Here is a 27,371-nt window from a genome sequence, read left to right as displayed (position 1 = left end):
CCTGTTGGCTCTCAGCATGGTGTTCACATGCTTCCCAAAGCCACACTGTCTGCGTGCATATTCCACTAAGCTGGCAACCCTTGGGGCTGTTGGCAGATCTTTGGCTCATACTGAACCCTACTGTGCTGGACTGCAAAGGTTTCCGAATGTTATGGTTCAAAAGGAAAGAGGTGAAAATCTTATGTATCCACGAGGATGTGATCTGTGTAAAGGGATTCCTGTCTGAATGACTGTGGTGCCCAGCAGGGAAGAGATACAGGATTCACTGTTTGCTAACTTGAACCTCTGTGTTCCATTGCGCTGCTTCTCCCGAGCTGTTTTGCTGGCTGGCTGACAAGGCAGTTCTATTGTTATCCTAAAGTCAAGTGGGAAGATATCTGTGCTGCTCCAGTGACAATGAATATAAATGCATTTTGTAAAATGCTTTTGTCTCCTCTGCATCCTTGTACTTATACTGTCAGCAGAGCAGTTGAGATTCCCGGGACTGAGCAAAATGGATGTAAAATACCAAGAACTTCTCAGCAAGCAGGATGCCTGCTGCTTTGCACAGGAGGTGGGAGAGCTTGGAGTTTGGTTCCGTATTTTTGGGAAGCAGCTTGGCACGCAGGGGTTAGTGGAATACCCTTACAGGGAAGAAAACTCAGCTCAAAACCAGATGGTCATTTTCATGTGGTTCATTAACTGTGTTTTATTGAGATTGTTATACCTAAAGTAAACAGCAGTGGATTTAGTGTTCTCCTATTCCTTACAAAAAATATTCTAGCTTTGGAGCAGCAAAATCAGTGCAGTTAGGTCAATGAGACACTTGCTTATGGTGTTCCAGGGAAAATCCATCATAGGGAAGCACTGGATGCTCTGTCTACTCTCCTGTCTCTAATGCCACAGCAACATTGTATGGGAATTGCTAAGTCACATCCTGAACCAATGATTGAGCACCAGGTGAAGGGACACAGCCAGCCCTGGGAGCACAGGTGAAAGCAGTTCCTGGTTCCACCCCTCCCTAAGCCTCATTTAAGGGCTGGCTGTCACGAGGGAAGGGTTTCTACTTGCTGGTCCCTCTTTTTGAAGTAATTGGTGAGCCCTCCTCCTTGGCATGGGTAAGCAAATCCTTTTTTCTTTAACTACATTGTGAGCATCCCCCTTTTTGGGGGGAGGTAATTGAAAACTGGTTATCTGCTATTGCTTTTTCATGAGGACATAGATTGCGTGTGCTCATTTTCTTTTTTAAAGAAGAAATACTCTTCTGAAGGCAATTTTATAGAGATACTCCAGGCCAGCATCCCAACTTTCAGGGTCACTGCTTGTTCTTTTTGCCTAAGCTATCCCATTCTCCCTGTTTAAGGAGAACCTAAAGGTAATTCAGAGATCTTCCTGGCTCGCCACCATGGGGCACTGCTAAGCAGGAGGAGCCCTTGCACCATCAAAAGAGAAAGGAGGCCAACATCTGGGCATCAACCCCAAATTCCTGCAAGGCCATGGAAGAGATATCAGCATTTGGCATTCTTGTGATTCAGTGCAGAACACTGAAAGCCCTCAGAGGCAGCTGAGGCACGTTTTGGGTTCTGCTGATACCCTTCCACCAGCTGAGCTCAGACCAGGCTTTTGCTCTGTCCTCAGGCTGGCTGCAGCTGTTTCTCTGAGCATGCTGCCAGCTCCTCTGACAATGCCTTCAGTTGAGCTCTTTGGAGTTCCCTGTGACTGCGTTAATGAGAATTTAGGACCTTAAGGTGCAAAATCTACCCAGAGGCTGAGCAGAGCACCAATAGCTACAGCTGGGATGAGCAGGAAAGCGCATTGTATTCTGGCCTCAGAAATCTGAACAGAACTTTCTATGCTAAGGAAGGAAAGTCAGCTTCAGTCTGTCCTTTCCTGGAGACCCCCTGGCTCTCTTGCTGCAGAAATGCAAATGTGGTCGGATAGTTTTGTCACTAAATCACTTGAATGCAGGGCTGGAGAAATGGGTTACATCCCAATGCATCTGGCTTAATCATGTGTTAAATTGCTAATAATCCCACTGTGCCTCCCATTGGTGTTAGAGAAGATCAGGCAATTAATATTTGGGGGGGAAGGGGGGAGAGAAGTTTTGCTGAAAACATGATTTAAAAGAAAAGTGAATCAATAATTCTGTTTCAGTATGGGGCTTGGGTTGAGCGTGATAAATAATGCACTGAACTACGTGTTAAATGATGAGAACAAAAAAGCTATACGGGGTGATTGTCAGGGAAGTATGCACTGCTCATCTAGGAGCAGGGGTTGTGTGAAATAAAACAAGTTATTGTGTAATAATAAATAAAATAAAGAATGCCAGGGGGCCAAATGAGAAGACACGAGCAGTTTAAAAGCAGTGCTTCTCAACCTGACTTTGCACCAGTGGTCAGGCTGTTTATATGTAATATAATGGTATGCTATACCACAGTGAGCAGCTTTATATTGTATGTTTTTTGGACAACTGCAGCGTTATGGGCACACGCACATTAAACTCCATTATGTAAGAAGGTAAATGAATTTGTTTAAAACATACTTAGCTTTCACATAGCTTTAAAAATATTCAAATCATTTGATTCTCTGTTTGTAAGTCACGAATGTTGTTGATGGTTACTGTGCTTCCATGGCTGTTTTGTGTGCCTCATATTAATATACTACGTCAATATTTTTGTGTCAATGGAAAATTTCCACCTTCACCTTCTCTTGGGCTTCAATAGTTTCCCTCTGTGAAATACATGAAAAGAGTTGTTTTCATACAGAGAGATGTTTGTTTGAATAGATCTTGCTTATGTTTCTTTATATAGCATAATCTTATTTCCAGTGTATTATGCTACATTGTGCTGTAATGATTTAGCAATCCTTTTCACGCACTTTTTCTCTCCAATGCATCGGAGCAGTCCTCTTGGCTTTATCTGTAATGGGAAAATATGTCTGTGGTAGAAAATGCATTTGTGGGCATCTCTGAATGACAGTTTATTACATTACACTTAGCAGAGAGCGCGAGAAGGTTGTATTGAAAAATGGATGGGCTGATATTGGTTAACTTCAGCAGCATCGTGTAACACCTGCAGTTTCATGGATGTGTATTAACAGGAGTACAACACTTCCAGGAATTCAAGAGATGGGGGTGGATTTTGTGCTGCTCGTTCTGGGATAGCAGGGCTGAAAATTGCCCCGTGAGGATGTCCCTGTCACAGGGGCACTGCTTTTGTGAGATCACTCCTGTGTGTGTCAGGATAGGTAGCACAGTGCATATCTTCACTACACTCATGAGAAAATCAGAAGGAGAATTTGTGCTTCTGGGGGAAGAGGAAATAAAAGCTGCTTTTTTTTTCTCCAAGGAGCCCAAGGAAAGTACAGAACTGAGGTGATGCATGTCACTCACTCCTTATGAAGTTAGCCATGCTCCAGGGGGGGAAGGGGAGGTGACCCTTTGCTGTGGGTGTGTGTTAGGATTGATGTATGGAGACCTGAGAGCCTCAAGTTTTCCTATCTTTGCAAATCCCCCATGTGCAAACACGCTAATCACCCACACTTGCTATTGTGCTATGCCGGACTTCAGCTCCATGACTACATTCTTCTCACCAGACCTGGATGTAAGATAATTCCCCGCTGCCTTTCTCTGTTCTGTTAATAAGCACTTGTCTCATGGATAGTCTGTTTGCACCTGTCGGCCTACAGAGCCTGATGCGCTATAGGACACAAGCGCTGCTCCGCAAGCTGAAGCCATTCTGCGTGCTGAGCTCACCATTCCTCTCCATGGGGAAGGGACTTTGATTCTTGATCAGAACAGGCTGTTTGGGCTGCTGAAGGAGACTGGGGCCAGAATGAGACTGGAAAGTGGTGGGATGCAGTCCTTGAGAGGGATCTACAAACTTCTACAGGGATACCCAGACGGTTCAAGGCAATCTTGCCATTCTGTCCTTCTACTCCCCACTGACAAAATCAAGTTTGATGCAGAAAGTGGGGACTGAGTGTTAGAAAGAAGCTATACAGTTTGTTTGTGTACAGCTCAAGGCATGAATGTCCAGCGCAGTTGACATGAGTGGGTTCTCAGTGCCTACAGTCCTGGAAGCTGTGCATCAGAAGGAATGAATGTGCTATTATTTTACAAAAGACAGTTTAATTTCCAAAAAGGCAGTTAATTTAAAGCTCATATTAAAGCAAGAATATGAATCAGTGAAGACACAACGAATTCACATCCATGACTCAGTATTTCCTGCTGATCTGTTGCACTGTTAGGGCCTCTGTTTTACTGAATGGAGACCTGCCATATTATAAAGAAATTAAGGTTTTTGAAGTCAAGAATTTGTCATTTGTTTCATGTCTCCTGGAGAGGACAAAGATAATATAATAGAGACCCTTCTGCCCACAGGCAGTACTAAGCTACGCAGAAGAGAATGAATGTTTTGCACTGGGTATTGATTGACAGAATAACATCTGCTCAACAAGAAATTCCCTGGGCAAAGTGAAACTTCCTTCCTTTAGGGGATTTGGAGAGCAAGGCTGTCATTTTTTTTTTCTTCGTGATTACTTCTCTGGGAAGAACACGGCTTTTTCTTTAAAGGTGTTGTAGGTTGAGTTGGAATTAATGAGAACAGCAAAACTGTTATGGTCTTTTTTTGAAAACTGAGTAATTCTGACACAGAAGAGTCCTGTATGAGAAATAACTAAACTACCAAGGAGTTCTTGGCTTTCTTCCACCTTTCAACAAGGGATGCTTGAAGGCAGAGCATGTTTTTTTTTCTGATGCTAGAGACACGGAAGCACCACAGCATTGCATTTTACTGCAATCCACCACTGGGAAGTCTTTTGTGTGCATTAATTGTTGGTGTAATTTACAAGCAGAGGTTTCCCAATGGGAATTTGATCCCTACAGTAAATGGAGATGAATTCTTTCCTGCTGATCCATGTGCTCCTCCTCGCTATTCTACCTATTTCCTCCCTTTCAACATGCAGAATGGTGGAGTATTGATGGCCAAAACAAGACTCCTGGGCTTTATTCTCAGCACTGCTAAAAATTCTATCAAATTCATTTAATATTTGTGCCTCCTGATTTCTTCATTTGATTGCTAAATAGTACCAAACTTCATGTGTCAAATCTGAGTGCTGAGGGTGTTCGTTCATGTTGTTTCCCAAATTAAAGGGAAAAACAACTTACTCAATGAGCAGATGACGCTCGTGCAATGGGTAGAATCAACTCAATGCAGATGGGTCCTCTACCATCCTCTTATTTTTGTGGGATTTCTTCTGGAAGGTCAAAGTGGAAGATAGCAGGGAAGATGAAGCTGGTTCTCCATTTCATTCAGGATTAACCTGACAAGCAGGAACGTAACGAGGAGGGAAAGCATAATCAGTTCACTTGGCAAAGGGAACGTCCACCTGTCTATGCTGCAAAGGAGGAGAGGGAGAATGGTCCACCTGACCTTTCCCTGTGATTAAAATACAGATCTGATGAAGTCAGAGGAACAAACTGAACTGCCTCTTTCAACCCTCTGTTTTTCTAGGAATAAACTAGCACCGTCCTCATGATTTCTGAGAGGGTAGAGGCCAGCAGAGGTATTGCCCTGATTTTTGTCCTTTTCTTTCTGGTCTTCTCTTTGGGCAGTTCTCCTGCATTTGAATGGTCCCTTGCCCCATGTTAGCATCCCATAACAAGGGGAGAGAGCTTAAGATGGCAAATGAAAAAGAGATTGTGTGCCTGGCTGTGATTTTCGTCAAGATTCTCTTCCAATAGGACTTAGGTCGTCTGATCTCCCCATAATGCACAAGGATTTCAAGGGGAGAGCTGGAAGTAGAGATGCATTAAAATAATTCTCATCTAAGATGAAACCCATGCTTATTAGTGGTTTTTTTTCAAAAGTTCCCATAGCTGAAGCTGTATCTCACTGAAAATTTTGGAGAGCTTTATCTAAGAGATGGTTATCTAAGTGTCTGGAAAACTTCCTAGCTGAGTTCTCCTTCAGTGTCCTCACAAAGCTTATGGTGCTCTGTTCTACCAATGGTCTCCTTGAAATCATGCTCAGACAAAAGGACACAACTACATTGTGGTGGTGTTGGATAAAAGTATCAGGTTAGACTCTGGCATGCACCAAACTTCCTACTGGGTATTCCCAGCATAATTCACCGTACTCTCAGACAGCAGATCCTGTCTCAGACAGGACACTGAGGTTGTATTTTTAGATTTATTTCCTGTCACTTTTTCTTAGAGTACAAACGCAGCAGTGAGGTCATTCACTGAGCTAACAAAATGCCTGTTAGCTTGACTGGCCGACACTTACTTTGCAAGTGCTTTTCTGCCGCAGAACAGAAGTAACAAGAGCTGAAGAAAGTCCCAGACATGCCTGCCTTTAATGTGGTGGTGTTGGCTTGCCTTTTCTGGATGACTTAGACGGGATATGGGCTGAAGATAATAGTATTTTTAATTTCTGAATGGAGAATGGTGTATCCTGTCAGAGCTTTTAAAAAGTTGGTAGAGAGCTGAAGGCTTTGCTTTTTTAGAGGTTGCTGTTAAAATCTAGACAGATGGGTCTCAGCAATGCAGTTAGACAGATGTTCTGCTTTACATTACTTGTAATACTACTTTGAATCATTAAGAATTTGGAAGCAGAGTTTGCTATTCATTATGGGTGCCGAATTTCATTTGCTGTTTGATTTTTCACTTAGACTGGATGGGAAAAATAGATTCTTCATTTTCACTTTCAGGTTCTATCCCCTAAGAAAATAAGCTGTGACTAACAGTAGTTATTAACGGTATGCCTCCGCTACCCTAACCTCAATCATCGTTATTAAGTGTTGATTGATTGAAAGCATATTCATTGCTGCTCCAGAAAGCACTTTTGAAAGTGGAATAGGCTGACACATAAGGACACTTATCTCAGCAAGAAGAAGGACTACTGTGAATCTAAACCAGAATATACCTTATAGCGCTCCTTTTCTTCACCCTGTATGGGTTGATGTCAGACTAATGTGTATCAAGTGAGATGTTAGCACTGCAACAGAGAGAAGCTTGAAGTGAATGCAGCGTTATGGAAGGAAGTGCCAAGGCAGGCCAAGAGTAAGCAGAGGGACCCCTGTGGCTTTATTGTGTCCTGCCTAATCAGGAACATCAGAGATAGCAGGACAGCAGTGTCTTCAGTATAGTTGTCTGTTTCCACCTGCACATGCTTACATCCCAAAATATGTGGCTTTATTCAAAAGCTAGTACATCTGGAGTTTTTCCAAGGATCTCCTGTATTCACTTGTACTCTGGGAAATGGCTTTGCTTGAGGAAAAAAATCTTTGTTAATTCATAAACCCACTTCTTTGAAAGACAGAGCATTCTCTGGAGTGACAGCTACAGAAACTCGCAAAGAAAAGTTGTAGCATGTCTCATGATGTTCTTTCCTCACTAGTAGTGGAAGAGAAAATTACAGCTGAATAGGAAGAACAGATCCCTCCCTGTTAAGTTTGGGTGCCAGTTGTGTTATGTAGCTGTAACAGAGCAGCATTTGAATGAAACGTTAATATTTTAAAATATTTCAGTGAGAGGTAAAGTAATATAAAGTATAGGTGTAAATCAAGGTGTGAATCCAAGAAGCAGTAGGTGCTAGCATGCATATGGAAGTTGTCGTGCAAGAATAGCCAGTGCCTCATAAAATCTTGAGTGAATATGAGACACATGCTAGGCTAATTTAAGAATTAGAAAAAAAAATATCTTAAAATAAGGAAAAATGTGGATGATATTACATTAAATCCAGTCAAAATTTTTAGGTGTCACATATTGAAATAGGAGATGACCTGTGAGAATTTATCTGCAGTAGAAATTACAGAAAGAACTCTAGAAGTGTTCAGAGGGATGTCTGAAATTCTTCCGAATATCATGTGATTTGATTTACCTCAAAGTTTCCTCATTCTTTTAATGCTTCCAGCTCAACAGAAGAATTTTAAGGTTATAGAATAATGTGCTTTGCCATCAGTTCTGCACGATAAACGAATTGCTCTATTAGAGATGTGTGAGAGGAGGAAGTGACAAAAACGACCTATGTATGAGGAGGAACTTCTGTAGAAGGATAGCTCTGTGTTTGTTTTAACTTATGGAGGGCTTTGGCATGAGAAAAAGCAAGCAAGAAAAAGCAATTTACTTTGCTAAAGGCATCCAAGAAATTGCAGCCCAACAGGGCATAATTCCTGCAAGCATCTGGGTGCGAAAGCTTTATTAGTGTGATACATGAACGGTGTGGCACAGATGATGAGAAACCTTGCTTTGAAGTTAGTCGAAACAAGTCTGGAGACTTGGTGACACAGCAGGCAAAACCGAGGGCTCAGATCATGCTCCATGTGCCTCTTAACTCCTCTGTGGATGAATAAAGTGTAGCATCTCCTCCATGCTTTGACACAAGGATGGATATCTCTTCACAAGTAGGGCTAGGACTCTGTGATATTATTTCCCAGTTTCGCATTCAGGTTCCCTCCAAGGGATAGGTCTCTTCTTCATCTTACTGGAATGGACATCTCAAGTCTCCATTGGGTTTTGCCACTGACTCACTTAGATGGTGGGAAATTCACTTAGGCATCATTAGGTGATATTTCCCTGCAGCCAAACAAGGGACAATGAATCTGATACTCATGAGGAAGGATGCGGTGGGGCAGGTGTTAATTAATATTTGTGAAGAAATCTGTGATCCTGTGATGAAAGGTGTTATGTTAGTGCAATTTATTGCATTAAATATAGTAAGATTCCTTGGCACAGATGATTTCCACAGTGTTATTCACCAAGTTATTTTGGCTGGAGATCAGTTCAGTCGAAGCTGTTACATCTCAACACCTTTTAGTGTTTCGAAGACATTCAGATATAAGTTTGGACTTTGCCCATGTCCGCCTTGCAACAGTTCAGTCCCACAGCACGTATCTTTTGAAAACAAGACCTAAATCTCAATGAACAAGAGCAAAGTCCAGTACAATAACATGGAAGAAGTTGTCTTCCAGGTGCTGTTCCTGCCCAGCCACCTGGTTGACTGTTGTTGATGTGAGCAGTACCTCATTACTGAACTCAGCTGTGAACTGGTGTGTTACAGAATGTTGAAAGAGCAAGCAAGGATGACTGAAAACCTAATCTTGGGTCAATGGAGATCATGAAAAAAGCCCCACATCTGATTGCATCAGGTGAGAAAGGGAAGCTTTTTGAGTGTGTACTATATCCTTTGGTATAAAATCCAGTAAATCAGAGCCTGGCTTGGTATTGAGCATCAGTAGGAAGGAAAATGGCTGGTGCTTGGGTAAATGGGGTGTCAGCAATGCTGGACACAGGTGTGAAGGAGCAAGCACAGCTCGCAAACAGGAGCAAGGACTTGCTGGGCCACGTGTCATGTTCTTGGAGGCCCCTTGGCTGCTGTGCATACAGTTTGAGGGCTACGTGATCCCACACAGCTGTGAATGCCTCTCTTGTAGGATTAAAGAGGTCACTTAGGACACTATCCTAGCAGCAAGGTCCTCCTCCCAGAGTCTATAAATAGAGCCTTTCCCTTCCCCTCCTCCTTGGTGTTTCCTGACCTGACTCCTGAGTAGAGGAAATCCAGGTTAGGTGAGACAAATGCTGTTTACCACAGAGGATGGTGACAATGCTGTGAGGGTATTTGGATGTTTTAGGAGCAGGAGAAACAAGACCATAACTTCTCAGCATTCCTCTAAGGCTTGATGATGACAGTAATGATGCAACAAAGTGCTTTAGTAATAACAAAATTTAACTGTAATCATTTGCAGTACTTCCTTATTCTGATGTTCCCCATGAAATTTTGGGGAATTTTTTACCCCCTCTATGTATCCAACACTGCCAATAACCCCCCCAGTAATAAGAAAACACAGCTGGCTAAATAGTGAGGCTGAGGATGGGGGCACACAGGGTTTTTTTGCTCTTATTTTAGTGTGAATTTTTAGCTCGACTTGAATTAGAAAACACAGTCTGCCCTGGCAGGATGCAGAATGTAAGGCAGCGAGCCTGGTTTTACAGCTACTGAGAGATCAGGGAGTCAGGTGTGGGAAGGTGTCCAGATGGCAAACCCAACCACTAGCATTGTGGAGTAGCTGAGTCTGTGCACACGTTTCCTTGCTGGTAGCAGGAGCAGAATCTAATTTAAGTGTTAATTCAGTTATTAGCAGCCCAATAGTTTCTGGAGGTCTTTGGAGCGAGTGAGGAGAGATTCTGCTTGGCCTTTAGGCTTGTATTGGTTCTAGCAGGTGCAACTGTGCACCAGGATTTCTCTTTCGTGCATTCTGAGTGCAGGGAATGAGAAATCTTCTTGCAGATGCAAGCATCATTACACGGACAGTTAGGCTTCCAACTGCTGCTATTTGTGTGAGCAAATTTATGAAGGGTAAGAGAAGAAAGAAGGGCATATTTTGAACATGTCAAATTCTGCTTCCCTGTTTAGAAACAGGCTATTTTAAAACAAATGGACAAATAGAACCTGGAACTGGACATCCTATTCCTCAGCCTCCAAAAAAAAAAAAAACCAACATCTCTGGAGGTTGGTTAGCACAGACCTTGTGTTCCCCTAAGTGGTCACACGCTATATCCAACAATTAATTCAATAGGAGTGCTGTCAGAAAACACGCTACCCGTTGCCCTGCAGGAGTGACTTCTTTAATTCTGCATTTATAATTTTTGCGGGTAGAATAACAGCCTCGTCTTTGTCTCCTCCCAATAAAATATTTATTAGCAAACATCATGCTGCACAAATTAAGGCTGTATGATTTCTTTCCAGGCATTTTTTTTTTTGTAACAAAAATGCTTACGCTCACACTAAACGCTCTCTGTAATTTGTATGTTTTATTTGGAGGAATACTTGCCTTTGGGCAGAAATTATGAAAGCCCATGAGACACAGAAGTGACTGAGTTTATGGGAAGCTTTCATTTTAGGCCATTGCTAACATGGGTACTGAGCTGATAGCTGCTGTTCTTCAGATGGGACAGGAAAAAGAATCTCTGGCTCTTCAAAGCCTGCAGGAAAAAATCCCTGAAGTCTTTCCCCGCTGAAATGAGATTACCTGTTTGTGTGACTTGGTTGTGATTTTATAATCTTGTCTTGAGTAAATAACAACTTGTCTTGGCACGTTCTCAGCAGCAGGACGAACAGACAGAAACTCCTTCCCTGGGTATTTCCAGGTTGGCCAAATAACCTGAGCTGCAGGTCAGGAGGATCTTGAGATCAAGCTGCCTTCCAAACCCAATGTCATTAACTATCCCTTACTGCCTGTATGAATCAATGACCACGTGCTGTGGTATTTCTTATTCCTAGCTTTCTCCATCCTCCTGCTGTTTATGCATGAGGAGCTTTAGCCAAGCTAACCCAAGCCCTGATGTTTCAGGGATTAATTCCTAGAAGAAGCTCAGAGGAAAACTATCAGCTGGGCCTCTGAAGTCAGCCCCATGATACTCCCAGTTGGGTGAGAAAGACAGCAGGCTTTGCTGAAGTAAGGCTAGGATGAGAGGCCCCAGCCAAAAAGTACAGCCATGCTTGATTTTCAAGTGATGCCTTTTGTTCCTTTAGCCCTTGTCCAGCTGCAAGCTGTGAAGGCAGCCACAGCCTGTTGTTAATAGGTAACAATTTGGCTCTAATTCTAAATCCTCTTAGTGAAATCCTGCAGGAGGTTGGTGGTTTTTTTTTTTGTAATTTAACTTCAGCCTCTGGGAACTTCTCTCTGTTCACATTCCACCCATACACCACGAATGCATCTTCATTAGTCTGTGTGTGTACGGATATCGTAGGTAACATCCACAAGTGCTGGCAGGAATGGAAAACATTTAGCAGGAGGAATTCTACTTCTCTCTTTGCTTAACATTTTTTTTTTCTTGAAACGTGAAGCATATCTTTCAATAAAAATAACAAATGTGTTTATTTTAACCAGAGCTGGGTAAGTAATTTGCATTAAAGAAATTACCCTATTCATCTTTTTTAGATCAGGCACAAGTTGTGACTTTCTCAATGTACTTACTGTTCAAAGAGATTTCCCGAAACCTTTTTATGAATGAATTTGTTGGCAATCCTTCCACACACAGTTTGGTATAAGCATTAATTTCAGCAATTAATTCTAGTAGAGCTCAATGTCCAAATATCTTTGATTTTGAGCATCGCAAGCTAATTAGTCAAAATCTCAACCGTCTCTATTCAGAAGGCAAGTTGTCATTGTGTAAGACAACGGCAACTTCAGAGTTGTTCTAATTTTTTCTAATTATCTGGCTATTATTAATTGGAGCTGTGCTCTTCTTTGGTATTCTGTACTATTCGGTGGTTGAAATCTTTGCCACTGAAGTTAGGCAGGAAAGACATTTTCTAATGGACCCAGGGCTTTATCTACTGTTTCAGCAAACACAAGCCATCCACTTCTCTCACTGGTGCACTGAGGAAGGGGAATGATGAGGCACCAATCCAATCAGAATTTTAATATTAAAATACCAGGAGTAAATACTCAGATAAAATATTTGGCAATATCACCCAGCTCTAATTTGCACATTTTAAAGGCTGATCTTTCATGTCCCCTCAAGTTCTTTGTTCATCTGAGCCCCTGGATAAAGTGCATGGAAATTCAGAGGATATCTTATGTCATCACTATTTGTGTTAATGGCTTAGGAAACCCACAATCCAATCAGTTAAAATAAACAGCCCAGTGTAATAGGAGCATAAATCAATGAAGACTTCATTACTGAAACCTTAATGTGTAATCCATCCACCTACAGAGGAAAGGGATACTGAGAGGCAGCAAGACAAAACTAGAGGGCTGATATTTAAAAAAGGTGCTGAGAACTGTAACTCTTCCTGGAGTCTGTAAATTTGGTGGGTACTCATCACCCCTGACAGCCTGCTCCTGACTACTTAGTCCCCATGCTTTAAAAAATGCCAAGAAATTCAGGAAGAGAGCTCTCATCACTATTTATTTCCTCCGAACGTATTGGGAGACTTGAGATAGTTCAAGGCTGGACTAATGAACAAAGACATCACGGTTAACCTATCACTGAAACTACCTGTTACCAAGAAGTAGCAGCATTCAGAGCTGCAATAACCTTGCTGCAGCCTTTTCTCTCTGTGCATGGTACTTGAGCCAGTACCATGAATTTGGACACCCTCTCTAAGGTGAGTGTTGTAATGGTGGACCATGAGTTACTGGATTTCATTGAAGTCAAATATTCTGTTTGTCCTGGCTGGGAAGGAACCAGCAGTGCCATCATAGTGACCCTTTTGGAAACTTGGCTGGAGGGAGCTGCTGAGCATCCCATAGGAGTTCTGTGACACAAGTGGGAGCTCTGCCTGACAGTCCTAACTGTGAAAGCCGACCTGTTTCCCTGCTTCATTCCCACATCTCACTCAGGGCACACTTTCCCCCACTACAGCAGCAAAGGGGTACGATACAGAGCTGCCTAATGAGCTGCACCATCCTCAGTGCCGTTTCAGTTTGAGCTGTCACCTTAAGTGGAAGCCACTGGAAATAAATTGTCCATCTGGATTAATAACAGTCGTTATTACAGATCTTACTTATATATGTTTTCTTTATGTTCTTTCTATAATTCTTTTTTGGCTAGGTGTTACTTCTTGCCTTATATATTCAGTTACATAATGTTAAGTATGTCAGAGAATGGTTAAGTCATTTGGGCTGGTAAAATGGCCATATATATGTCCAGAATGGGTACTAGTAGGTTTAATTTCTGAAGCACTTCAACATTCAAGAGCCACAGATGTTATTCTATTTTACTAACTTAATAGGTGATAAAGTGATTCTGTTCTAGTTTATGTGAAACAACTAAGGTTATTCATAACCAAGGCTACCAAAAGGAAAGTTTGCTGTTATACTGGAAATTTTTATTGTGTTGTATTTGTACGGATATTAAGAGATCTAGAACTTAACCCAAATCTCTCATACAACAATGCAGGCTGATGATTAATTCTTCGGTCTCAGCAAAGAAATCTGGCTGGAGCAGGATTCAAGTAGGGCTGCAGTGTATCACACAGATGGATGGTAGATAGCATGTGTTTCCTTCTCCACAAGCACGCTGTGTCTCATTTCCTCTAGAGCAAAACATAGGGTGAATCTAAAGCAGAAAGTGTGATGTCGGGGTGCGGTGCTTGCTCAGTCTTCATTAAAAATAAGTTTAGGGTATCTTTCTGCTCACCAGCCTCCAGGCTTCTATGTGGTTGTAGCTGTAAAGATGTAAAGGCAGGGTGATTTTCTTGTGAAGGAGATTGATAGAGTTTATAGATATTCTTTTCCATCTGCTGTAATAACGGATGTTCTTATTGAAAATGACAACACGTTGCCGGGTTAATTTCCTCAGCTTTGAGGTACCAGACTGATCCGAAGAAAGAGATGTAATTTAGAATTAAGATGTAAACACTGCAGAGATGCTACTGTGTATTAAATATTGCATGGTAGGATCTCTGTGTCTGACAGAGGCTTTTAAAATGTGTTATCAATATGGCTGCACGTATTCACTGGCCAGATGGCACAAAGAGTACTTGGTGTCCAAACAAGGATTTCAGTGCCTCTGCACCACATGAGGCACTGTAGCCCGGTGTAGTATGAAGTTTACTGTTCTGAATTCAATGCTAAAGTTGTTGTGTTTCCATTTCAGAGCTCCTGCGACAAGGATGTCCTTCTGAATATCCTCAGTGTCCTCACTGATCTGCTCTCTCTGGGTAAGGAAGCATAGCTGGGGCAACACCTGTAGGCTAAGGACAGGATTTTCCTAACTCCTAGTAGTCAGCCACTGGAAATATTCACCTCTGCTATTGGAGGGGCAGGGGGTTGGGAGACAAAGAGAGGAACTTGACTTCCGAAACCACAAATGCTTTGCAGTGGAGGGAGTTAAGCACCTCCACCTCAGGGCTGCAAGGATGACATGTTGCTGTGTGTGCCTGAGCCACGTGAAAAAATAAGTGAATTGGCAAAAGAACTGAAAAAAATAATTAAATCTATTTTCCCTGGCACTCCACCTCAGAAGTATTACTTGTTCAGTAATTCTCAACCCAACTGAGCTACTAGGCTACATCAGGAAGGACTGGAACCTCCTGCATTCCCCAGTCCTCACAGCCCCATTGCAGACATCGTGTGTCCAGCTGGGCTTCTCCTTGGAAGTCCTGTAGGATCATCCCTCATTAGATGTAAGGATTGCCTAATCAGAGAGCACAAGGAGCATCTCCCCTCCAGGTGCTCTGAGGGCTGAACATGCAGCTTACTCCAACCAAGGAGAGCTGGTTCAGCTGCCAGAGGTGCCCATGGACTCCTGTTTGTTGATGCAGTAGGGCTCACAGGATTAGTTTGTGGTTTCTTTGGATACCTAGATTTGTCTGAAAACTGTCTCCAAAGCTTCCCCAGGATTCATTTTCATTTGGCAGATGTCTGTTGGAGATTTTTTTTTTTTTTTTTTTGCTGGTCTAATTTCCAATATCTAAGAAAAGATCACTGAGCCTTCCACCCCTTTGAAATCTGTTGGTGCCTCTGTTTATTCCTCTGTGCTGCAATTCAATGCGCAGTGAAAAACCTCTGCAGTGGTTTTGTAAAGGTAATGACTGCTGAAGCGAGATGAGAAGAGAGCATCGTTTTTTCGCATCACCATTAGGCACATCTCCAGTCTGGGGGCAACCAAGAGGTCAACTCTGCAAATGATCTGGGGTTTATGGCAATAAACTCGAGAAGGCCACGGGAGCACTGTGTGCACTGTGCAGGTTGAAGGCCAACAATAACCGCACCTCTGGGGCGAGGATGGTCTGAACAAACCCTTTCTTCTTGTCCCTTTTTCCCCAGGGACTGGACGAAGAATTCACTATGTGATAAGCAAAGGGGGTAGTGAGGCACTGCTGCAGGCCCTCATCTCTGCTGCCCGGACCGAGCCACCTGACCCCAGCATCCTCCTGCCTCTGCTTCGCCTCCTGGCCAGGGTTGGCCAACAAGGTACTGCTGTGCAGTGGGATGCTCAGGGTTAGGAGAGTGGGCTTAAATCTAACAGGCAGTCCCAGCAATAATCAGCACTGAGATGTGCCTGATAGTGTTTTGAGTTTCCTTTTGGGTTGTTCTACTCTGGAAATCCTGGTCATCTACAGTTTGGCCAGTTGGAGGTCTTGCAAAAAGACAGGGAGGGTGTGTGCACACATTCTGCCTTGGGTTGAACTACTAGCTGAAATGTTTTCCCCCCAGCAGAAATTTTTCGATTCTCTTAACCTAAGTGAAATCTTAAAAGGGTTTCTCTTTGTATAATATGACTGTAGGTAAATCTGATGTTCTCTTGTTTTCAGTGTAACCTGCAAATAACAGTGATCTAACTCACTGGTTCATTTAAATGAATTCTTAATGAAATCCTCACTGATAAGATTTGGTCCAAGTTTGTTTACCAGTATTTCTGCAGATACTTGGTCTTAACCAATAATTTTGATTCTGCTTTGCATTTCACAGACCGGAAGTTTGGGATTAAAGTGCAGAAGGCAGAAGCAACTGATGTAATCCTGAGCTTGACAAGGCAAAACCTGGGTCACCACCTGAACCTCACCCACTGCCTCTGGGTCCTGCGGGTTTGCGCTTCTAATGGTGAGTACCTACCTTTTCCTCCTTTCCTCAGCATGGCAATTAGTAGAGCTCTTTTTAGTCATTTCAGTGCACATAAACAATTCTGTTTAGAACAAGTGCCTGCATGCACTGTTAATATATGGAATTGGACACAAAAATCCAGAGCAACCCTAGAAAGAAATATTCCCAAAAGTGTCTGTACAGCTTTTATGGAGCACTTCATCTGTGGACTATGAAAATTTAAGTGGAAAATATTCATGAATATGAAAGTATTTACGGCAGTAGTCTCCTATTCCATAATACCTACAGCCAACTCCTTTGCTGGGGCTTAGGTACCTTAAGTTGCTATGCAGTTTCTGTTATCACAGTAGCCAAGTGTTTCACTGTTGTTGATTGTATTGATCCTCAGAGCAGCTGTGCAGGGTAGGGTAATGCAGTTGGAGCAACAGAGGCAAGAGGCAGAGAGAATTCACTTATTCAGGGTCCTTCAGGACATACATATTAGAGCTGGAAACTTAGTGCTTGGTCTCCTCTCCTGTCTTAGTGTTCCTTCCCTTGTTCTGCTTGGCTATGCCCTCGTATTAAGCAACTCAAGCTATGGGATTTCCAGTATTACCCCCAAGGATCCTTACAGATTCATACGGTATTCCCTGCTGTGAAGCGCTGAGTTTGTCAGCACAAGTTTCCCTCTCCTCACTCTAACCATTTCTTCTCCCTCCCTCCTTTCCTCACCCAGCAGATAATTCTTGACAGCCATCCTGCCTGCAGTCTGCTACACGCATCCTAAGATTTAGCATTCCTGGCTTCCAGCCCTGCAGGTCCCTTCTAGCTGTACAGGAGCTAGTTTCATGCAATGGGCTTTCTCAGGCAAGCAGCCAAACCTCAACATTCAACCCTTCTCCCTGCAATAAGCAGCATTTGAAAGACCGAGTCTGACTCAAAATGCAGCCAAAGCCAGAAGCTGAAACGTGCCTTTATTTTGAGTTTCACAGCTGTGTAATGACCCTGTGTTGCCTCCCACCCAGAATGATAATCTACACCAATCACTGCTCTGCTTCAGTGCACCTGCATCCCATTTCAGCTGCAGATGTTACAGAGGTTGCAGGATGCACACTGCAGCCTGGCCTCCTTTCTGTTCATGTTAAGCCCCTCACCCTACCTCAAAATCTATCCTATGCTCTTTTGCTGGGACAGCTCTGTTGCTCTTCAGGTACCTCCAGCCCAGCTATGCTTCCACCTTGTCTGCGTAACTTTGACTCTGTGGTCTTTGCGGCTCACTAAACAACTAGTCTTCATTGGGTGTTTTTAGAATTGGATTTCCAGAACTGTCTATAAATGCTCCCGGTGTATGCTATCAAGTGAAGGATTAAAGGTAGCTGAAATTAAGATGTACTCAGAAGCACCCCTCCCAAAAATACACTTCCAAACTGCTGAGTAAAAGCACAAGTAGAAGTAAACTTGACTCTCCATCATGCCTCTATGAAATAAGCCATCCTCATGCAGCTGCCTCTGGCAAATGTGGGAAGAATTTGAGCCCTGTCATTTTCCTGACCATATTCGATTATGATTTGTTGTTCTCTAGAGAGTTCAATATTCACAGGGAAAGGAGCTTTGGGGAACTCGGGGAAGTGCAGGATTTGAGAACTGGTTTTGGTATGACTCTGTAGAGGTGTGTCCACTGCCAGCTCTGTGCTGCAGTTTCTCCGTTTGTAAAATGATCTGTTTATGACAATTGGGAGCCTGTAGAAATCTGCTCATAGCCCCAGGGGCAGCAAGTCTCTTCCCTGCACCAGCTCTAAACACATCATTGCAGACTGCCTGCTTCAGACCTGACTGCTTTTCTCTTTTATTGGTTTAGTTGCTGCGGGAACCATGCTTGGCATCAATGGAGCCATGGAGCTGCTTTTCAAAGTCATCACCCCCTACAGCAAGCAGCACGTCAGGACTGTCAGGTAGGCACTAGCCCAAGGGGAACTCATCTTTCCAGGCCAGCAAGAAATAAAACTTTGGTTCCACTTGAAAAGGCAAAGAAATCAGAAATCGATGCACAATTTCCATTCACTTTAAATCTGCAGATTTTTTTCAAGAGGCAGAAATAGTTCCCCGAAGGACACGCTTATGCTGTGATTCATCACATGATTCATGCTGGTGGCCGTTCACTTGTAGCGATGGCAGTTTGATTGCGAGGTATCATCCTTCAGTTTCCAGTCAGGACTGGATTTTGAGAAGCGCATCCAAGCAGCAGACAGTCTGCTTCTGCCCATCCCTTAGCAAGAGCCTCCTGTCACCACTGGCCTGGGGCAGGTTCAGTGGAACTGTGGCAGTTCTCTTTTTCCTTCTGCAAAGAGTTGTGACCAAATCATTTTGGTATTTTTGAAGAATAACAGTTCTAGCTAGTATTAACCTAGGTCTGTTTTTAAGCCCATTTTAAATATTTCAAATAGTATATTTGCTGAGGAGAAATCAATTTTGTACCTCTGTTTGTAGAATGTTATTCCTCAAGCTTTCCATTCTGGCAGTGCCTCAGACACATTTCAAGGAAAACCTTTTAGTGCAGAAGATGAGCATCCACTGAAGGACATAACATGTGGTTTGCTCATCACAAACAGAAGGCAGAACTTACTGCTGTGACCTCTGCCCACACATTTGCCTAAGCAACACAGAACCTGCTGGTTCTTTTCCTTAGATGTGCTCTGCTTTTTGGAGCACATTGTCTCTATTTGTTGATGAGTGCCTTAGTAACATTCAGTCAAGCCTAGCTTCTGTATGGACTCAACATGGTTGTAGTTCATGGATGGTGGTTACTGAAGAAGGAGCTTTAGATTGGGCGTGACGTGAAGGTGAGAGGTGGAAGGACAAATGTGGCATAATAATTTGATGGTTTTATGCATAGCTGTAATAGGAGTGTGGGCCAGTCGCCCTGGATGGGGGCACCGATAAATCATGCCCTTCCAGATGTTATTGTGAAAGATTAATACTAGTTCTCTCAATATTGCCTGTTACACAATACACTGCAAAAGAAGGAATTTAAATTATTTTCCACTAGCTCCAATTGATTAACTTGCAGTCAACGTGGAGCACATTTGTAGGCTAATGCCGTCTTTTTTTTCCAGTTCTTCTGCCTATGTATCTGGGGTTATAAAAAAACTTGAGCACTTTGTCTTACTAAATAAGATACCAAATAGGCCCAGCAGATGCACAGCTTCCCACAGCTGCCTTGTTAATGGAAGCCAACTCACTTTTGTCTGCGTTTTTGGCTTTCTGCTATAGTGCTGAGTACCTGGAACTGCTTCCCAGTGTCAGTTCTCTTAGCCAGAGTACCTGTGATTCCTCTGTACCATCACTCCAAAAATATACAAATCCCCATGCTGGATCATATAATATCCCTCAACTCCAAGAATATTATTGCTATGGTGTTATTCCTAGGATATCTTAGTACCTTCCAAGATTCCACTCAGGCCTCTTGGTACAACTTAAAGACTCAGGAAGCCTAGAGAACTGTTTTATGACAGTAGGGCCCAGGATAAGCAAGTTTCAGAGTTGGACTTGACTTCTGAGGCAACCAAAAGCGATTGAGTCTATTATCTTACCTAAGGAAATTTCAACCAATTCCATGGTTTCCTTGTGTTTTCCTGAGGCACTGGCTGCAATTAGAGTAACACCAGTACTGCTTGTCTGACTGTCTTGTTGGTAAAGATCTGGGTGTAATGGGACTTGGGCCTCTGTCATTTCTTTGTTCTGCAATGGGACTTGTTGCATGAGAGCATAAGAATTTTGTGCAAAGCTTCTATTTGTGGCTCCCTCTGAGGGAAGTGATTTGTTAAGCATCCTTAGCCCAGCTTTTTGCTGAGATCCATTCAAAAGCACAGACTCCAGACAACTTGCCTTGGGTTTTGCTTCCTCTCAACTCCTGTACAAGAATTCTTTTAATCAATTTTTAGTTGGTTTTTTTTTTTTTTGAGGAGGGACTGTACAAGAGAGAAGCAGAAAACGGTCTCAAAATTTCCTTAATAAAACACCAGTTTTGCTGAAAAGCTAGGATTTATTTTCCATTGGACAGAAAGGTCTTGGTGTCTACCTTAGTGCTAGTTAGTTTCCTGATTTCCTTTCTCCCCTAAAATATTTGGGCTCTTTGTTCAATGTATTTCCATGAGCGTGAAGGTGGAAGATAAAAATCTAGGATAGAACCTACCTCATCTAGCACTTGATCTGGTGGCTGGCAATGCAGCCTGTGGCAAAGGGTTGGAACTTGAAGATTCTTGAGGTCCTGTCCATTTTGTCATTCTATGATTCAGCTGGCCCACCTAATAAAAAGGAGCAGCTAAGAAGATCAGTGGCTCAGTGGAGACAGGCTATTTCACATCAGAAGAAGCACGAAAGCCTGTTTTGTTTCAAAAAGCAATTGCAACCTATTTAAAGGCACTAGTTTCTGATTCATCAGTAGGGCTTGTTTGTTTGCAGTCTGTTTGGATGTAGTGTTCTTGAGACTGTTTTCCCCAACAAGTACTATTGCTGGCAAGAATGTAGGTCCTGAGACTGAAAGTCTAGACTGCGAATGGGTTGCAGATCTTTCCCAGCATTAACAAATACCTGGGATAACTATGGTTTGAAAACAGAGAGCAGTTTTAAGTTCATCAGAAAATGGAGGTATGTGTAAGATGCCCTTCTGTTTTTTTAAGCAGGTCTAATTAAAGAAAATTGTAGGGTTACTGTGGAAGCAACTTCATGGATGGACTTTTTGAGATGCTGAGAGAGTAAAAGGGAGTTCCATGCTTTGTCTAGTTCTGCGTGTGTTGTTGGTCATCTGACTCAGAGACTGCACAGCTCCTCCAAAAGTCCCTGTGTTGAAACCTAGGGGGAGTTATTTTGGTGTAGTGAGTTGGTCACAAAAGCATGTGCTTCTTTTTGGCTGTTGGTATGGAACTTGAAGAGAATTTTAGCCTGTAACCTGCCTACAGAGGAAATCTTGCGATGTCCTCCTTGCAAGCCTCTGATCCTCCCTTTGTATTTGCCCTTGATACCTTCTCTCCATAACCACATACCCCCATGATTTGCCTTGCTGCTGGGAAGGAACAGCTGGCAACTGTGGGGGCAGAGATAATCCATGTCCTTTGATCGGCTGCCAGGAATGCTGCATTGAAAATGCACTTCTTCTCTTGTGGCTACACCCGCATTCTCCTGTCCTGGGCGGTAGTAAGACCAGTGTCACTTTAAGAATCTGCCCTGGAGAGTGCGCTATCAGAGCTATTTATTCAGCCAGCTAAGATGTGGAAACAAGATACATAGTTCTATTTATTTTTCTCAGTGGCAAAGCTCTGGGGTATTTAGAAATAGTCTCCAATGTTCCAATTGACCTTTTCTGGGTGCATGCCAAGTAGCTCTGATTCCCCTGAGACTGTGACTCATGGACTTTAATTGGTCTTAGTTAGGCATCTGAGGTCTTCAGGTTGCTGGTGCCATAACTGTGGTTCTCTCTAAGACTGCCCATATCTGAAGCAAAACCCACAGGGCGAAATGTGAAACTTACTGGTGTTTAGAGAACTCCTAACTGCAGTACTGCCAAATTCAAGTGAGATGGAGACTCTACAAGATGCCTGTCTTGTGTGGTGTTGTATTGTAGTGAAAGCTTTCTAGTTCATTTCTGTAAGGACAGTTTTAAATAAAGCCAGATGTTCTGTTTATGTCAATAGCTAAGTGTGTGAGTGGGATGCTCAGATCTTTGCTGTCAGCACCTGCTCTAATGTAACACCCGTGCTGCCCCACACGGTTCAATGACTCCAGCTCCTTTCACCTTCCATTATTCCCTATATGTTCTGTATCTTCTACTAGTCTCCCACTTTTCCCATGCCTCTTTGACCAATCTTGCTCATCTCCCCAGTTCACTTGCTCTAGGAGATATTTGGATGCATTGTGGGCAGATGGATGTGGCTTTGGCAGATGTCTGCTCTCTGAAGCTGGATCTCTTTTTCTTGGATGCGTCTCCAGGTGTCCAAGCATCAGGTATCCTCCTCTGGCTGCTGGCACATCAAGCAAATGGCTTTGAGGGCTGCATGTGGTCTGTGGTTACGTGTTGTGCCAGTCTCTTCTTGGATGCCTTGAGTTGAAGATGGATTATCAAAGTTAGTGAAAGCAAAAATCAGGAACTTGATTCTTTCACATAGGGAACATTCAACCTTTAGAAAATGGCAAGTGAGCATGGAATTGTAAGGAAGGGAACCACTCAGACATTATCATTTTCTGTTGTTCTTAGAAGGTTGGTGGTATTCACATTCCTAGTGTTTTAATAAAACAGATTTAGAGAATGTCTTTGTTCCTCACAGCTCTTTGTGAGCACATCTATTTACCACACTGAACAAGTACATCTATTGAACAGAGATTGTAAGAAGAATGAGTACTCGTCAGAATTTAAAAAAAAAAAATCTAGCTTTCTGTGAATGTTTGTGAAACTTGGCTTTCTTCAGTGGGTTGGTCTTAGCGAAGTTTGACTACTTAATTAAAAGCAAAAAGTGAATTAACAAGTCTGGGAACGGTGCCAGATTAATTCAGTGAGAAGATGCAACATGAAGAAATTGTCTTTGCTCGTATCCAGGGCTGCCTGTTTCTGACACTGAATCACAAATCTGTTTAGTGTTTGTTGGGTGGTCCCAGCTCCTCAGACACTTGCAGTGGATCTCCGTTTCCATGAAAGGGAGTAATTCCTCTCGCATACTCACCTCAGATGAAATAGTTATGTGGATTCCTTGTATATTTAAGGAAAAAAGAAGTGGGGTTGTCTTTAGCTTTATCAGATGTTTTCCTCTGGAAGTCTGTGGGTACTGTTTATTTCCCTGTTGACTGGAGGATAACGTGGAATCAGCATGATGGGAATTCAGAGTTAAGTCAGGTGGATGGATGCTGACTTAAAAAATGCAGTCCTCTCCAGCTCCTGTCGGGACTCAAAACCCAGGAGGAGATGAGAACACCTCTTGCGTGTTTTCTTTGGTGATGCTTGTTGAGGGATGTCTTGAGCTGGGGAGTGACTCATGAATCTGGAAAGCCTAGAAGTCAGGAAGCAATTCCTATTGTCACCATATTGTCATCACGTACTTCTGTCAGAATGAGACCTGAGAGATTTTTTTTCACAGGACTCTTGAAAGTGGAATTCATTCAAGAAAAGAGGGATGTTAAGGTAATCTTAAGAGTGTATCTAAACCCAAAAGCCTGCATTTAATCACACACTATCACAATGACCCGGAAAATATTGCAGCTGTAAGTTAAGGGGGGGAGGGTGTACACTGCTTTAAGTGTGCTTTGAATACATATAATATCTTTTCTATACAAAATGTGTTGCATGCAACTGAGATTGTTTTCTGCCCTTAGAACTGGTGCTTCTGAAGCAAGATAAAAATGCAAGTGTTGAGCCCATGGTGTTGAAAAGTCACTGAGTTGCCACATCAACAAATGATTGTTAAAATGATCTCCTGTGACCTTAGCAAGAGGAGAAGGGGTCGGAATGGCGGTTGGCTGTCTCCCTTAGAGTAGACATAGCAGAAATGACCTGAATACTAGAATTATCTCTTCTGTTAAGAAGAAGAGATAATGGAGAGACACATGAAAGAGATGCAATTACGAATGCATCCCAGGCTCCATGCAGGGCAGCTAGTTTCCTCAGCCCTAGTCCTGGATAATCCCTCCCTGGTTGACCACCATGTACATTTGCTGCAGCTGCATCTCCTGAATCGTCCTAAGGTTTCAGCTGCCCTCTCCTTGACCAGAAGAACGTGTTACGTGGCTGTTGTCAGACAGTATTTTGAGGATGAGTGAGGAAATTCAACACACCAACATGGTGATTCGTTCCTTGGCGACCTGATACAGTAGCTGCTGTGATTGGTTCCTTTTGAGGAGTAGTCCACATAAAGCTTTATGCCTTTGTTTATTTGGCAACAGCTCCTGATAGGAGATCAAAAGCAAATCATCCTTAATTCCTCTTGTTAGTCTCTGTTTTGCCATTAATCACGTTGAGCAGTTTGGATATTTAGTTGGAAAGTAACACAATTCTATTGGAGTGTGGTCAGAATTAATCAATGCTTAGTGCCTGCTTATTCTCAAATTACTATTAGGTTCACTTGATCCCTGTAGAAAACTCACAGGAGGGAATGAGATTTCTTTTGAGCTATGTCACAAACAAATGACATGTTTCTCATCTGGGCTTGATCTACATGTGATTTAGCTGGAAATTCTTGCTAAATAGAACTAGTAAATATTATTCTGAATGAGATGATGCCAGCAACAAGGGGAAAAAGAGATTGCCTTTAAAACTTCTGTTTACATGAAGTGTCTGTTCAGCCTGACTAATATTTCAGATAGCATGGAGCAGAGAGATGCACATCACTGAGATAATTCAAGCATTAGGGTTTATTTACTTTAATGCAATGAGCCATTGTAATAGAAGAAATGAGCTCTGAGCCAAAGGTGTCCTAGTTTTATGCAGTTTCCTCTCTGTTCTTTTTATGGTCTGCGTGGTTTCTCTCCAAGAATGACCTGTTCTAATATTAATAATAAGCTATAAAATCTCATTTCAGACTGATGGTATCTCAGTGCTGCTTTGCCGAGTAAATAGAGTTGCATTGCAGAATTATACTTCACTGGTGTTGTACTGTTAATAGCAGCAGAAGAGAGAAATTGAAAAATAAAGAGAGGCAAGGGAGAAGAGAGATGCTTTCAGATGGGACTTGGAAATAGATGAAGGCTTGACAAAGTGGAAAGAAATAGCAAGGTTGTTGCACGTGGCCAAGGGTGTTACACGTAGAAACCCTGATGCCATCTCTTGGTAGCCTCTGGTATGGCAAGATTAAGCATAGATAACCTATTTTTGAGCCATTGAGGATGGTAAGTGAGCATAATGCAAAGAGAAATCCACTTCTAGGCTTGACGTGATACCTCGCTGACAGGGAGGAACTGGATTATAAATGGACCTACGGTGAGGCTGTTGCTTTAAAAAAGGACTCCTTTGTTTGGGTCTATGTTGTTTCTCTTATATTTCAGTTAGAATGTGTAACAGAGTTCAAGAAGACGCAATGCTTTCAGCTAAAGACTTTGCTTTGTTCTGCTATTATTTCTTCCCCTTTGGTGAGCTGGTGGATTATATTTGGGAAGATGGTTTGGGAGCAAGTTCCTGCTGTTCTCAAGTTCTTGACTTTTTGTGCTCAGTGATTCTTGGCTGACCATGCCTGATGGCTTTGGGTATGTGTCTGTGCTGCAGGCAATTCCATGCTTTTCTTGGTGGGAAGGTCTCTTTGCCTTAGCTTTAATGTGCCTCATTCTGACAACAACTGTTAAGGCTTTTGCAGCAAGGCCTCTAGCGTGGGCTTATGCAAACTTCTTAGGACACAATATCCAGTCAGGGGTTGTATTCCATGTTGCCGTATCTGTTTCACTATTGGTCTTTGTAGTATCTAGATTAAAGCTGACACTTGGGTGCCTCAGTGCAGTCATGTTGTCTTTTAGATATGCCTCAGATAGAGCTTCTTTCACCTAACTGGGGGAGCCACTGTCATGGAAGTAACACTTGATTTCATATACCAGTTGCATCCCAAAGTGCTGCCCAAAGGTAAATGAATTGTCATTGTCACCAGGAACACCTTGTGGCTGAACATGGGAGTTCCACAGAAGGCTGAGTAGACTGATGTGTGTGACTTGTGCAAGGCATTTTGTAAATAGCACAAATGTAATCAAGGAGTAAACCAAAATAAAAAATAAGAGGCAGAAAGATTATAAAGTCTTTCGTAACATAGGAAGAAATCATAGAATGGTTTGGATTGGAAGGGACCTTAAAGCCCATCCAGCTCCAACTCCTTGACATGGGCTGGGTGCCCCCACCAGCTCAGGCTGCCCGGGGCCCCATCCAACCTGGCCTTGAGCGCTTCCAGGGATGGGGCACCCAGTTTCTCTGGGCAGCTGTGTTAGTGCCTCTTCACTTTGAGTAAAAAATTCCAGCCTAACTCCTAACCTGAATCTCCTTTCTTTTAGTTTAAAGCTATCCCCTTTGCCCTGTCACTATCAGATCGTGCAAAAATTCAGTCCCCTTGCTGCTTATAAGCTTCCTTAAGTACTGGAAGGCCACAAAGAGGTAACCCTAGATTCTTTTCCAAACTAAACAAGCCCAACAGCCTCAACCTTTCTTCCTAAGAGAAGAGAAGCTTTCCAGCCCTCTGAATGAAGGGTTTGGGATGGCTTCTGGAAACTCTGAGGTTATCTGTGAGAAAGATTGGGTAGGCTATGCCAAGTCTGGAGGTGCAGAAAGAAGGCTCTGTTACAGGTGTTGGTAAGACTGTAAGAGTAAAGAAAGCAAAAAACCTAAATAGAAGGAGAAAGATATCTTATGTCTGGAATCAGACTTTTGTATGTTCAGTGTCTATGCACCAGATTGCACTTTTTAATGCCTTCCTGAGGGTAATGAGGGTAAGATGAGTTGTCTGAGACATTTGGTGAGGACAGAGAGGTGAACAAATGAGGAAGGGGAGACGGGTGTTACGCTTGAGCAGGATGGGGCTGAAGTGGATTGTGGAGTGAATTGAGGAGCTGGCAGAGTGAGGAGAAGGCTGAGCAATGCGACCTTGTAAACATGTTTGAGATAGACGTGAAGTGCCAAAGCTTTCAGAAGACAGGCATCAGACAGACAGCTCTGGGGTGTTGGAACTGAAGGGAGGGATATTTCTGAGCAAAGCCTGTCTGAACGACCTCACTGAGGTGATAAGCTTGTGCCCACCGTGCCTGTTTTTTAGTCTTGGAGACAACCTACCCTTGGAAAGCACTGAACTGGATCATGACATAAATCTGATAACAGCCAGAAAGTGACTAGATAAAGCTGAAGATAC

The 27,371-nt window shown here is 42.8% G+C and overlaps 1 protein-coding gene across 3 annotated transcripts in view; it reads left to right on the top strand.

The window, feature by feature from the left end:
- Positions 1 to 27,371, top strand: part of AGBL1 (ATP/GTP binding protein like 1) — a 325,974-nt gene that overhangs the window by 62,957 nt on the left and 235,646 nt on the right. For all 3 annotated transcript variants that reach the window (XM_025154074.3, XM_004943855.5, XM_425080.7), the window contains 4 exons: positions 14,588 to 14,651; positions 15,760 to 15,906; positions 16,405 to 16,536; positions 18,374 to 18,467. In XM_025154074.3, the coding sequence (XP_025009842.2) occupies positions 14,588 to 14,651; positions 15,760 to 15,906; positions 16,405 to 16,536; positions 18,374 to 18,467 (437 nt within the window). The remainder of the gene's footprint in view (positions 1 to 14,587; positions 14,652 to 15,759; positions 15,907 to 16,404; positions 16,537 to 18,373; positions 18,468 to 27,371) is intronic.

Source organism: Gallus gallus, chromosome 10 (genome assembly GCF_016699485.2).
Source record: "Gallus gallus isolate bGalGal1 chromosome 10, bGalGal1.mat.broiler.GRCg7b, whole genome shotgun sequence".
Taxonomy (NCBI): Eukaryota; Metazoa; Chordata; class Aves; order Galliformes; family Phasianidae; genus Gallus; species Gallus gallus.
Note: the sequence above shows the minus strand (reverse complement) of the source record. Positions and strands in the feature narration are given on the sequence as shown.